We start from the raw sequence: 13,639 nt of genomic DNA, 5'->3' as shown, positions 1-13,639 counted from the left end.
GCTAGGGACACGTCCTGCCCAAGCCCGTTCGACGCTTCAGATGTTGTTGTGAACCCGCACGGCCTCCAATCCATACACTCCTCTTGCCGTACTCTCAAGGTAATTACCCAGGGTGCATCTCTCAAAATCCCAACACGAAGGATCGAACCGGTCTCCGTCCGTCGTACCGGTGACGTAGAGGTACGTGTCGGCACTGATGCTGGTCACCACGTTTGAAGCCACGCAGGCCCAGCGGCCCGAGTCCTCCTTGTGCAGTGCCCGGATGTAGAGCGTGCCGTCACGTGCCGGGGGCTGCTGGGGCAGCAGGTGGCCCTCCTGCACACACAAAGACAAAGATCCCGCCCCCGTGTAGCCTTTACAGACTGTTGGGGTAAATTCTGTGAGCGAGCAGCACCGATGAAAACCGGCATAGAACACGAGGGGGGTGGGTGGCCAGATCATGCCCGGCCGCCTTTGTCTCCCCAGTGGCGATGTTTTACACACTGCACCAGGTACTCATTTGAGGTTGAGTCGACCTAGGGGAGGCACAGGACCGGTGCAGGTACTCGTCACTGGTGTTGGTCGTGAGCGGGAATCGAACTCGGGTCGCCAAGTTCATCGCGCACTGCGCATGAGCGCACGCACACGCACGGGAGGCCACTCGAAGGACAAATCGTGTGGCAATGGTGCACAAGCGTGAGGAACAAAAACTCAACGCATTCGTCAATAACGCTTCAGCCTCAAAGGGAAAAGAGAATGTGTTGAATTCAATCTGAAAATGATGACAAAAATCCGTCGTCATTGCAGACGTAAACATTGTTGCCTTCTGGCAGTGCTCGCGGGGTCCCTCTCCAAATGTAGGGCTCCCAGATGCATGTGGCAGCAGTGAACATCTCTGACCACGGGACCGATGAGTCCAAATGAGGACTGTTGGGTCGTTCTCTCACTGCTGCTGCCGCCTGTTGATGGAATGGCCACATTTTCTCAAATCTTTGAAATGATGACAAAGCGGCAAGACATTCAGTGCTCTTGAACTCGTGGTCTGAAAAAGGCCGAGGGATAATTGTACATGCAGTGCAGCTCTTTGTGTCTTGAATGTGTTGAAATGTTACAGGCTCAATCCAAATGTATACATCCATTTACAAGACAATAAAGAACAATACAAAATACGAGTGTGATTAGGCTCTGTTTCGAGTGTAGCTGGTACTGGAGATGACCTTCCCACACTCTCGGAGTTGTTACCACCTTTCAGAACTCTCAGATACAAGCAAAGTTATAAATTATAAACATTCAGTTCTTGGGGAGAATATAATGCAAAAGGAACCTTTTTTTAATGTTCAAAGGCTGACATCTGACCTTCATCGAGCACCCTTGACAACCTCCAGATGCCATCATGGGCCAAGGCTCGAAATTAGAACGTCTCCAAATGTTTCCCACCCTCGGGAAGGTACTCGACCTACTCTGTCACCGCTGGCCAGGCCGAGGTCGATGTACCCACACTTTACCCCACTGCACGTAACCTGCCAACCTACTCATTGTGGTGACGCTGTCTGTTAATGCACACATCTTCATCCTACATGTATCCACAATGTTACATTACATTACTGAAAACTCCGTGCTCAGGGTACGGCAGTAAACTTTAACACAAATTTTTCAGGGTACAATAAAAAATCACCAAAATACCGTACGTAAATAATATTTTGTAATCTACGGTACAGTACACTTCTTTACGCGCGATGCAAAGTAGCTCGTGTACAGGGTAGGTGGAGGCGAAGGCCGGAGAAGACGGATACCAGAAAGGACGGGTGATGGTGTCAGCGACGTCAGTGTGTATGTACGTTAAACTTCTTCTCGCACTGTACGTAGCCAACCGTGCTAAACGGAGGTGAGTTGAGGCGATGACAATCAGGTAGTGGTACACAGTCTGTTCTCCTATAACGCAGTAGTTGTCGCATTCCTGAAAAATGCCACGATATGGAAAAATTGCGTTATGATGAATAATATATAATTTAGGGTAAAGCAGTCAGCGATAACACGGGAGATGCGTACGCAGGCCGAACAAAGACTGAGGTGCGTGGATAGCATCTAGAAGCATCCAGCAGCATCCCGCCTTGTGCGATGCTACGCCGAGGCAGCCGTACAATTGCTTATTCCTAATTACGCGACGAAATTCCCTTCGCTCAAACGCGTTATATCCAATTTGCATCCGCGTCGTAAAAATGTGTGCTCCTTAAACATACATCTCGTTATATCCAATTTGCGTTATGAAAAGTACACACGCAGCATTATAGGAGAGAATGGGCTGTACTAATAAAGCGACAACTAATATGCGAAACGACGTAAATCGGCGTGTCGCTGTTCATGAACAACCCGAGTAGTGGGCCCACAGTGGCGCCGCCATGTGGAGCGGTGCTGGCACTGGTGCTGCTGCTCTTGGCGCCGGTGCTCCTGCTGCTGCTGCTGCTGCTCACCTGCCTCCAGGAGTAGGAGGGGGGTGGGTCCCCAACCGCCGAGCAGGGGATGCGCAGCTCACGCCCCACCTCCTGCTTGTATTCCCGCGCCGGTACCAGCGTAAAGTATGGTGGAGGCTTGGCACGCACACACGCAGACACGCGTGGGCACGCGCACGCAAATCGAGAGTCAGAGCAAACTCCGGCTTTAACGAGCATCGTTGAAGCGACGCTCATCTCCCACTGATAGCCCTGAAGTCGGCGGTGAAAATTTCCTCGTTCCTGTGGTGGCGGTGAGTCTATAAAATATGAAACTTTAAAATATTTTATTTTATTTTACCAGGTAAGGCCAACTGAGCTATGTCGCTCTTTTTCAGAAGTGACCTGGCTTTCACAAATCATAGCTCAACGAAATGGCTCATCACGTGGACATTTATAGCAGCCAAATACTCGAAACACACGTTGATTCTAAATGTGGAAGGAAAAACCGGAAGACACAGAGAAAAATCCACGTGACCACGGGGAGAACACGCAAACTCCAAATATACAGCAGCCATCAGGATCGAGACCGAACTCATGACCACCTGCATACCAGGCGAGGTAGTTGACATCTCGCCACCGAGACAACCACTACTGACCTCCCCACAAAGTGGTACTTATTCCATCGACCCCCAATCAGGGTTTGAACTTGCACACTTCTGCTTGTGAGCCGCCGGCTCTACTGCCGAGCCCCACCTGGCCACACACACAGAGGAAGCGTCCCGTAATGGTTGGCAATGCCTCGAGCGCTCCGGTGCAATATCCCGGCGCAGCACTTGTAATTAACGGGCAAGTTTCCTAAATGCCCCCCTCCCCTACCACAGGCTCTGTCCACCCAACTGTGAGAATGAGTTCACCACCACAGCCGGTCGATCGGCACGCTCTCCCACCAAAAAAAAATGCCGGCCGGAGAGGACGTCCAGAGCTACCTCAAGCGGACGGCCTGTGCGCCAGCAGTGGCATGACGTCGCCAGGGCTGCGCCTTTACCTTTTCTGCGGACAAGCGAAAGTCCCCGTGGCGATGCGCCCCACCTTGAGTATGAGCTGGGTGCTGGCTGACTCCCCCACGCTGCCGTAGGCGTTGTACGGGGTGCAGCTGTAGGAGCCCAGCGCCGCCTTGCTCACCTCGGGGATCACCAGCGCCCCGTCTGCTCGCTGGGACCACCCCGGCATCTGCCGGCGGGGGGCGGTGGGGCAGGAGGAAAACACGGCGTGCTTGGCGTCGACACTCAATGCCCATCACTCACCCAGAGCCGTCACGCCACTCCCTCGGGACCTTGGACGCCCCATGACACCATGGGGCGTCCAAGGAATCTCACCTCGGGATTCTCCCCCCCCCACGCCCCGCGAATTCCACCTAATCCTGGGAAGTCCGTCACTTCACGAGCACCCTCGGCGCCTTTCCCACCTACATCACTAGTCGGCGCTGCTGTGCGACACCTTCACATGCGCTTGTGTTCGACTCATGTCCTTCTCTGTCTACATACCAGTGCAGTCATTGCCGTAACTTCATTTGACTTTAAACGGTTTGTCAAATGGATTTCGTCCAAGCGAACTTTTGTTACAGGAAATGTATTTTAATACTTTTCATTAGTTTTTTTTTCCTCTGTGGTTTTCAATCGCCATTGCAGTGAGCCGACATTCACATGGCGGAACGCCTCTTCTAAAACGTGCATGGGGGAATAGGAAACGGCAGCCATTGTGGAGAAGCACAGTGGGGTGAGAGTAGGGAGGGGATAGAGGTGGGGGGGGAAGGGTGTGGGGGGGGCGCTCACCGCTTGCAGGTCAAGAGGTCGGCCGTCCCGTTTCCAGTCAATGCGCAACACGGGGGGCACTGCGTCCGCGGGGCAGCGCACGAAGCCGGCCAGGCCAATGGGCACGTACGTCACCGCCGGCATGCCCACTACCCGTGCCGGGTCTGTGAGACAAAAGACAAATATCCCCCCCGTGTAGCCTTAACAGACTGTTGGGGCAAGTGCTGTTAGCGAGCAGCACACGAGGGGGGTGGGTGGCCCTCACCAAAACCGTCCGCCTTTGTCTTCCCAGTGATGATGGTTTTACACACCACGCAAGGTACTCGTTTGAAGTTGAGTTAACCTAGCCAAGGTCCAGGACTGGTTCAGATAATCGTCACTGGTGTTGATCATGAGCAGGAATCGAACTCGGGTAGCCAGATTATCAAATTTTTATGCTGACTTCCTGAACTTTTCTGAAGATGCTTGGTGCATAAGAATAGGCTTTACCCTTTCTGGCAATAAAACAGGTGTTAAGATGTTGAAACACCAAACTGAAACTGCATTAACCACATATACTCATGGTGAACATGCAGACAAAAACATGCTCTGGTAGCATTTGGTTTTGAGAATTGTTCTTCTACTTAGCGGATCATTACGTGGCCCAACCACAACATTGATTCCCGAATCAAACTTGAGATGTGTTACCCATTTTGGGATTAATCCAAAATAAAAAAAATTATCCTCTTTGGATACCAAATTTAGGATCCGAATTTTTATTTTATATTTTCGATGCATCCCGACAACGACCATTGGTCTCTGTCTTGTAGGGCTCACCACCTGCCCTGGATTTCCCAGGATCATCCTCTTGGCGAGGAGGCAGCAGCTGCTGTCCTAGGAGATCTTTAACTCTCCATAGAACGTTAACAAATACACCACTCATGACAAAGGGTTGTATAGAGTTTCCCCCTCTCATTGCACCTCAGAAATGGTGACAACACCTGGTGTGATAGCAATCCGCGCATGCACTGGGGACGCAAGTGCTGCGGCGTCGCGCCGCGTGCCCCTCGGAGCTGCATGGCGTACACGCATGACTCCTGGAGGGCACAGCTAATGGTGAGCACGGCTCGCGGAGGGTACAGCCCATGGAGGACACAGTCTATGGAGGGCACGTCCACACGGGCGCAGTAGGGAGCGGCCCAGTCGTGAACAATGTCCTTTGCACCACAGCGGTAATTTAGTGTCAATTACATCCCCATTTTTTCCGAGGCGAAATTTTTATGACGTGCCAAGTCAGTGTTGTACCGCTCATTGAATGAGTTTGCTTTTGGGTCTGGAGGAGGGGGCATCAAACACGAACACCCTCAGGCCAAAGGCGGCCCATGGGGAGGTTTTATGCAGCAGGCCATGGCCACAACTTTTTCGCTGCCCACGGGAACCGGCCCACTAGATACGCTCCGTAGCTGCACACACTCGTGTGCAGCCCGCTGTTTACACAGAAGGGTTGTGCTATTGTCATTATCATCATCATCAGCCATGATGATTTGTCATCCTTCCCCCATACCTCTGATTAGCATGGTTGGCTACGTACGATGCGAAAGAAAGTCCACATACATACACGCGTGATCAATCCACTGCTGGATTTATAAAGGCCTTCCAAGCCACCACCAACCTCTCACTATTCCACACAGCACCTCCTCTCAACAGGCGAGATCCATTCCTTGCCTGCGACTCTGGTATTATTCTCGACCGTGGTCCATCGCCCCTTCTAACCATGACACGTCCTGGCCGCCAAGCCCCAACTCACTCTTTGGAACGGTTAGGATGACGCAAATAACAAGCGTCCGCTGTCTATTCTACTTGCTCCTCTCTCAATCTCATTGCAATTCCAAGCGTGCGTCTCTCCACAATGTGGTGTGCCCTCGACTGTTGTTGTTCCGTTTTCTTTATCTTGTTGTTGATAATGGCCACGTTGCTGCACCACATGTAACCCGGTCGAGCATTTATTTGTTCTCTCTCCAACGTTTAAGCTTCAAACAGCGCCGCTGCCTCCAATGCCTTCTGCCGCTGAAAGGACCCGCACTCTTTCCTAATCAAGTCTTGAATCTGCATTATCAACGTGGACACCTTTGATCGAGAGACCACAACTATTAGCAAAGAGCCTTGCCCGAGAACCGAAGAGGCTGTCTCTTGTTTTCAAACGAATTGCCATCACCGTGGGACGCATGCCGGATTGCCACCGTGATTCAGACACAGGCCGATTGCCGTGGACACGGGGTCAGAACCACACTCCCAGCAAGGGAGATGCAGGTGCCAGCGCGTCAGTACTGGTCAGTGTCGAGGAAGCGCGTTTTTCATTACTCTTGGGCACCGATGCATCAATCCGTGGTTAATCCACTGCTGGATGAAGGCCTACCCAAATCGCAACCGCCTCTCGCTCACTGCTGTGCTGCAGTGCATTCATGCGCTGAATCCACCACAGGCATCAGTGTCTGTATGACAAATGCTGTCACGAGTATCACGCGATAGTCCGCGTGCTATTTCGACAATGTTTATCCCCTGGGTGGGAGTTACTGGCTGACTTCTCTCATCAGCGCTGTTCATCTATGCCTGTAGCATTGAAATTAAAATGTCAATGATCCAGCTCAGAAGCGAAAAGTCAAAGTGATATCCTGCTCACTTGAGCATTGAGGTGTTGTTCATCCTCTGTTTGCAGCGGAGTAATCTCCACATTCCTATGGCAGGGTCGCGGTTGTCCGTATGGCGACTATTTTTGGCTTTCCACAACATGGTACGTATTTATCGACCCGGAGGAATGATGGGCTGAGTTACCCCCCAACAAGGATGTTTGAGCTTTCGGATTGCGACGCGCTCACTCTACCACTGAGTCACATGAACCGGTGAATACACCCGATATAAATTAAAACTAGACTATGTAAACTAAACTTTATATTTCACCAAGAAAGGCCCACTGAGCTATATTCCTCTTTGTCAGAAGCGACCTAGCCACAAATGATAGTCCAATGAACTGGCTTATCATGTGGAAATTTATAGCAGCAAAACACTAAATGTATGTTGTTGTCTAAATGTGGAGGAAAAAACAGGAGGACCCGAAGAAAAAGTCACGCGACCATGGGGAGAACATGCAAACCCAAATATACAGCAGGCATCCTTTAAGGGGTCGAACCGACGACCTCCTGCATACCAGGCGAGGTAGTTGACATCTCACCACCGCGGCACCTCGCAGTGGTGAGATGTTAACAGGGTGATCCGTTTGTAGACACCTCACTGCTTCCTAATTGCCTTCTTGCTTAGATATAAATGACCTCAACCTATGAATCATTCAATGTTGTAAAATAAAACATACCGTTTAAGCTGGGCAAGGTAAATCACGAAAGTGTCCAAAGATTGAATGAGTTCAGATTTGTGTGACGTGTAGAGGCTTTGTAACACGCTGGTCTACCCGTGCCTTCCTACCATTTTAGTGGGGTATCTATAAATGTATCACCTTGTATTATCCCACCCCCTTCAACACCACCAATTAAATTATCACCGTCATTCCTCACGCAGTGGCCCCGACGACCTGCTAAACGGGAAGCATTTCCCTAACTGGGCCGCCGAAGTGGAAATCTGTTTACTCGATCCCGATCCTGACGCCTGCATATTTCGAGTTTGCATGTTCTCTCCGTGGTCTTGTGGATTCTTCTCCAGTCCACCAGTGTTTTCCTTCCACATTTAGAATCAACATCACGCGTTTAGAGTATTTGACTCCTATAAATGTCCACATAATAGGCCACTTCGTTGAACTATAATTTGTGACCAGGTCGCTTCTGAAAAAGAGTTACATACCTGGTAAAATAAAAAAATAATTTAGTTTAGTTTAACTGGGTCGCCGTGGTTGCAAGATGTTAACTACCTTGCCTGGTATACAGGAGGTCGTGGGTTCGATCCTGACCCTGACGCCTGTATATGTGAAGTTTGCACGTCTCTCTCCCCGTGGTCGCGTGGATTTTTCTCCGGGTCCTCCGGTTTTCCCCTCCACATTTATAATCAACATCACACGTTCAGAATATTTGGCTGCTGTTATAAAGCCACTTCATTGAGGTATCATTTGAGCTATACAGCTCAGTTGGTATTACCTGGTAAAAAAAAATAGTTTAAAGTTTTAATAGTATTTAGTTTCACTAAACAGGCATTGGGCAGCACTCATCTATGAGCCAGTGTGAAAGCCAGTCTCTCCACTGGACAACCGCAGTCAGCTTCCCACAAAGCGGTACTTATTTTATCAGCCCCCCAGAGAGAGGTGATGATGATGGTGGTGGTGGAGTTGACCAGCGACCAGGACTGAGCACGAATGGTGAGGGCTCTGTTATGGCGGTGCTGCTCGCAAAGCAATCCCTCGGGGGCATCGCGTGGGGAGGGGGCAAGGGGAGAGATCGAGAATGTCATGGCTTTACGAATCAAGCGGTGGTCATTCCTCTTGTCGCCATTCATCATCGTCATCAACAGCCACGTTCATGTCCACTGCTGGATGAAGGCGTCCTGCAAGCTGCCCCCGCCGCCACCTCACACGTTCCTGTCACCGTTAATAACAAGAAATGCATTGTGGGCGGTTTCATTTTGTGCAGAGGCAAAATGTTTTTCGGGGTGCAGAACCGGACGGCGAGTGCAAACCAGAGCATCCGCTTCATGCAGCATACTCCGTGGGGCACAGCCGTTGCTGCTGTGCGTGAACCGCGAGTTCGTTCGAGTACCATGGCAAGCAATGAGTACAATCTGCTCACCGCTCTGCTCACCGCTCGCTCGTTCGAGTACCATGGCAAGCAATGAGTACAATCTGCTCACCGCTCGCTTGATGCGGACTCGGTTCCACGTGAAAAATAATTCCTAGCATTCGTATGCAGATGTAGTGACTGTGATTTTCACTGTGTGCTGGGCTTGGCAAAGCCATGGCAGATAATGTGTTGGCATTATGTGTAGCCTGCTTAGTGGGTGTAGTACCAGCCCTAGCAGGGCTTGAGTGAGCGCTGGTCAGCACGGAGGCACCACGCGGTGCGGGCCTTCGGTGAGGGAGTGAGAGGGAGTGTCAGCCAGGGTTACGTTGGGGCATGATACGCTGGTTGACCTGCCGACACATGACTGGATGATATTGGAGGGGGGCCACCGGTGGACTGGACAGGGGCCGCTGGGCGGTCACGTGGTATAAAAGAGCTCTCGGGGAGCCTTCGGGAAAGAGCTCGAGAGATCTAGAAGGTGGGCGGGACGAGGGGCGGAGCCAGCCCGGGCCGATATAATGGGGCCCCGTGAGGGGCTCGGGGCTCTTCGTGTTGCTGGTGATGAAGATCCACGTCAGGCAAAAGGAGCCTCTAGCCACGCGGTCTGGGACCCAGCTTGTGGTCTGGGCCGGGATAGCGAACCGTGTCTAGTTCTGCCATAGCGTGGCTAGATGAGCATTCAACACCCAAGTGTAGGTTGTGTTATGTTATGTTGATTTATTGAATAAAGTGTTGCTCCCAAGACAACGTCTGTGACTCAGTTGGACTCACTACACATATACAATCATCGTAATTGGATGGGGCGACGCCACAGTGGCAAACACTCTGTACCTGCCAACACTTGAGTTTGAGTCTTGGCGACAGCGAACATGAGTGGCGAGAGATATCTGAACGGGTCTTGCCGCCCCCCCCATCACCAACCACACTGACCAGCATGAAGTATGGTCAAACAAGCTCAATGATCGACATGGCGTAGGGAGGCCTTCATCCACCAGAGAGTAGACAGGGGTCTGTTTACCATGTAATTCTGTAACCCGATCGGTGAACGTTCGTGGCAGAATCTGCCGAGTGCTGCTAAACCCTCAGGTGCCGCCGCAGCGGTGGGGTGGGTGGGGAGGGGGGGGACGGACAGGGCGGGGAGGGAAGGCTCAACTGTGTGGTGAGCTCGGGAGTGGAGTGGGCAGCATGTTGTTGTTGTTGTCCGGGACGCCGACACGTCTGGCTATGGCTCGGTGTGCTTTAGTGGCATGGTGCAGTGGCGCGTGGTTCGGCGTGGTGTGGTACGGTGTGGTGTGGTACGATGTGGTACGGTGCGGTGTGGTGTGGTACGGTGCGGTGTGGTGTGGTGCGGTGCGGTGTGGTGTGGTGTGGTGCGGTGCAGTGTGGTGGCTCACAGTGGATGGTGAGGTGCGCCAAGGCGGTGGCGGCGTTGCCCAGGCCATTGCTCGCCACGCAGGAGTAGGCCCCCGCGTCGTTCGGGCTGGCGCGGTAGATGAGCAGGCTCCCGTCCAGCAGCACCCGCACACGCCCCTCCAGCCCACTGGCGGCGCACAAAGGCAAAGATCCCTCGTGTGACCTATTCTGCCTGTTGGGGTCAAGCGCTGTTAGCGAGCACCGAGGGACTAGTGTGGCCGGAACAACGCCCGGCCGATATTTTACACACCACCGCACCGGGTACTCGTTTAAGGCCAAGTCGACCTAGAGGGAGGCGCAGCAGGACCGGTTTGGATATTCGTCACCGTTGTTAGAGGTTAGCAGAAATCGACTCCTTGCCACCGCTCCCCCCTGCACAGACAACCCGCATGACCTTGCCAGAGGAGCGTCGAGTGTGCAGGGCTCCAGGGAGATGCGTGGGAGTCCATCGTGGCTATCGCTGTCCTGTCCCTACCACCACTCTCTCCACGAACTTAACTCTTTGATTCCTCCTCCCATCTTGAGGGTTCGTTTGACCGGACTGCTTTGTCTCTTCCACAGTGCGTTCAACCACCACGCTGCAGGTTACAACTCACTCACTCACCCACCCAATCACTCACCCACTCCCCGACACTCACTCATCCACTGACTCACTTTCGCACTAACTGATGCACACACACTCACCCAATAACTCACACACTCACTCATGCACTCACCGTGAACTTCGCTCATCAATTCCTGCATCCGTCTCAAGGACTCGGTCTATGAGACTGACAGTTCCATGTAATCTGCACTGTGCTTGACCGCCACACTGGGGGTCACAACAACTCTCCCACTCACTCACTCATGCACAAAATCACTCACCCACTGACTCACTCATCAACCCACCCACTCACGACACTGACAGTCACATCGCTTCTCTTTCTACTTCTTCCATGGCACTGCTCCACTTTGAAATTCCCTCCCACCGTCTCCTTTCCCAGGACCTTGTAACCTTGCTCAATTCACATAGTGTATGAACTCTAATCTATTATACCTTCAAGAGTGCTGTTTATTGCTGGCCGCATGGTTTTTTGGCATTTGTGCTTCGTTTCAATAGTCTCCATGCTTATGTAGTGGTGATACGCGCTGGCGGTAAGGATCGTGTGGCAGCGCGTGGTGATTGGCTGTGTGTATTGGTGACGCGCGCTGACAGTGAGGGATCATAGGTCAGCGCGGGGTCATGGGTTATGAGGTGGTGATTGGCTGTGTGTGGGTGACGCGCGCTGACAGCGAAGGGATCGTGTGGCAGCGCGTGGTGATTGGTCAACTAAGGTGGGTGCTCACGTCGCGGTCCGCATAGGCTCCGTCTCCTGGGAGCGGAGGCTATATAAGGCGGTGCGCGCAGGCGCGCGGGGAGTTGGTGACCAGTGAAGACAGAAGACGGAGGAGGAAGAGATAGGGCCCTGAGACACCTAGTCCCGCTGTCCTTGTGAGGACCGGGGCCCTGTGTGGCTCAGAGGCGGGACCTTGGGACCCGGGGCCGGACGTCCGTGTGAGGGCCGGGCCGCGGGACCCAGAGGTCGTGACCCACGCCCAAGCTGGGGTGGGTCTGTAGGTTCCACGGATGCTACGGGGCTGGAGTGCCCGGGAACGTGTAGCGGGAACGTGTAGCGTGAGCTGTAGTGACCACACGTGTTGAGTGGAACGTGTAGCGTGAGCTGTAGTGACCACACGTGTCGAGTGGAACGTGTAGCGTGAGCTGTAGTGACCACACGTGTCGAGTGGAACGTGTAGCGTGAGAAATAGTGACCACACGTGTTATTGTGGAAAGACAAGTGTTAATAAAGTGTGCTACCCGTCAAGTGGTTTCCCGCCGTAGTTTACTATACTTCACTTATAAGGTCTCACTTATTACACAGAATGCTTGCCACAAATGAACCACAATACCTCGCTGATCTCGTCAAGGAGCATAGACCATCATCACGTGCACTCCGATGATCCACGCAGAAGCGGCTTTTGGCGAACCATCGAACAAAGACGGTGGTCACCACAACGCGCGCTTTCAGATGCGCTTCTGCGGCCGTCTGGAACGCTCTTCCTTCTGATATTAGGAAGCCACTAGAGATTTGCACTTTAAAATTATCTAGATTGGACACTCATTTCTTTAGAACTCGTTTTTGTGTTTAGTTTGTTGTCCTTCCTTCACACCTCCGATTAGCGCAGTTGGCTACGTACAGTGCAAAAGAAGTTCAACATACATAATGTACATATGTAGTGACATAGCGCTGACTGTTGTACAGCAGCTGCAACTGCAGGTGGGCACTTAGCGCACACGCCACTCAGCATGCCGGCAGGGCAGAGGAACTGGGGCAAGGGTCACGGTAGACCTCTTGGGGAAGCCCCTGGAACCCTCTGGTGGGTTCAAGAAGGGAGGTGTGGCTAGGGTGGAGCCAAGCGGCGCCGAGGGGAATATCAGCAGTGGAGAGCGAGAGCTCCGGGCCGCCGGTTTTGGGATTGACTCGTCTCGTCGTCGCTGCCGCCGCCTTCGCCCGATCATTACACGGCCGGGCATTAGTTGGCTGTCCCGGTCGACACCGTCGGTGCAACGCGGACAGGGTCGTGTCTGGGATGGGTCGTGCGGCAGCGTGGTCGTGAGAGAGAGGGGGCCCGAGTGGTGGCGTGAACTCAACAACAATAAAAGGGGAGGACGGTGCCTCCTGCGACCACCTCGTCTCTGAGTGTGTGTGCGACGCACGCCACACACACACAAGCCTCGAGCAAGAGAATGAAGAGGAGACGCACGACACTACACATACATAGCGATTCACGAATCTCCCACTCGAGAGAAATCCAGAGGTAATTCCAAGGGTAGCCACTGGATGGCAGCCTAAAGCAGATTGCCATTAAAGCGATTTGAGATTTTTTTCTCGTGAGAACCTCCGATAGAATAATCGAGATTCCTGGCAGAGACTTCACCACCACTCAGCTCCCAACGCGACAGAGCCCTCTCCAGAGTTCCCTCCAGTAGAGGCCCTTCCGCCAGCAGTGGCGTGAGAAAGTTATCGCAGGGCTGTGCCTTTACCCTTAAAACCTCCACCCCTCCTGGTCACCCTGTGTTGTGACTGGACACTGGGGGTGTGTATGTACGTATGTATGTTGAACTTCTTTCACACTGTACGTAGGCAACCGCGCTAACCGGAGGTGCAGGAAAAGGACAATAAACTAGACAAAAAAACTAGTTCTAAAATAATGAGTTTTCCATCTAGGA

The 13,639-nt window shown here is 52.5% G+C and overlaps 1 protein-coding gene across 2 annotated transcripts in view; it reads right to left on the bottom strand.

Moving 5' to 3' along the window:
- LOC144728673 (protein turtle homolog B-like) overlaps positions 1-13,639 on the bottom strand; it is a 183,443-nt gene that overhangs the window by 39,704 nt on the left and 130,100 nt on the right. For both annotated transcript variants that reach the window (XM_078608261.1, XM_078608260.1), the window contains exons 7-11: positions 10,371-10,516; positions 4,244-4,386; positions 3,501-3,641; positions 2,451-2,567; positions 168-315 (exon numbers count right to left, since the gene is read on the bottom strand). In XM_078608261.1, the coding sequence (XP_078464387.1) occupies positions 168-315; positions 2,451-2,567; positions 3,501-3,641; positions 4,244-4,386; positions 10,371-10,516 (695 nt within the window). The remainder of the gene's footprint in view (positions 1-167; positions 316-2,450; positions 2,568-3,500; positions 3,642-4,243; positions 4,387-10,370; positions 10,517-13,639) is intronic.

This window comes from Lampetra planeri, chromosome 29 (assembly GCF_965212315.1).
Source record: "Lampetra planeri chromosome 29, kcLamPlan1.2.h2, whole genome shotgun sequence".
NCBI classification, from domain to species: domain Eukaryota; kingdom Metazoa; phylum Chordata; class Hyperoartia; order Petromyzontiformes; family Petromyzontidae; genus Lampetra; species Lampetra planeri.
Note: the sequence above shows the minus strand (reverse complement) of the source record. Positions and strands in the feature narration are given on the sequence as shown.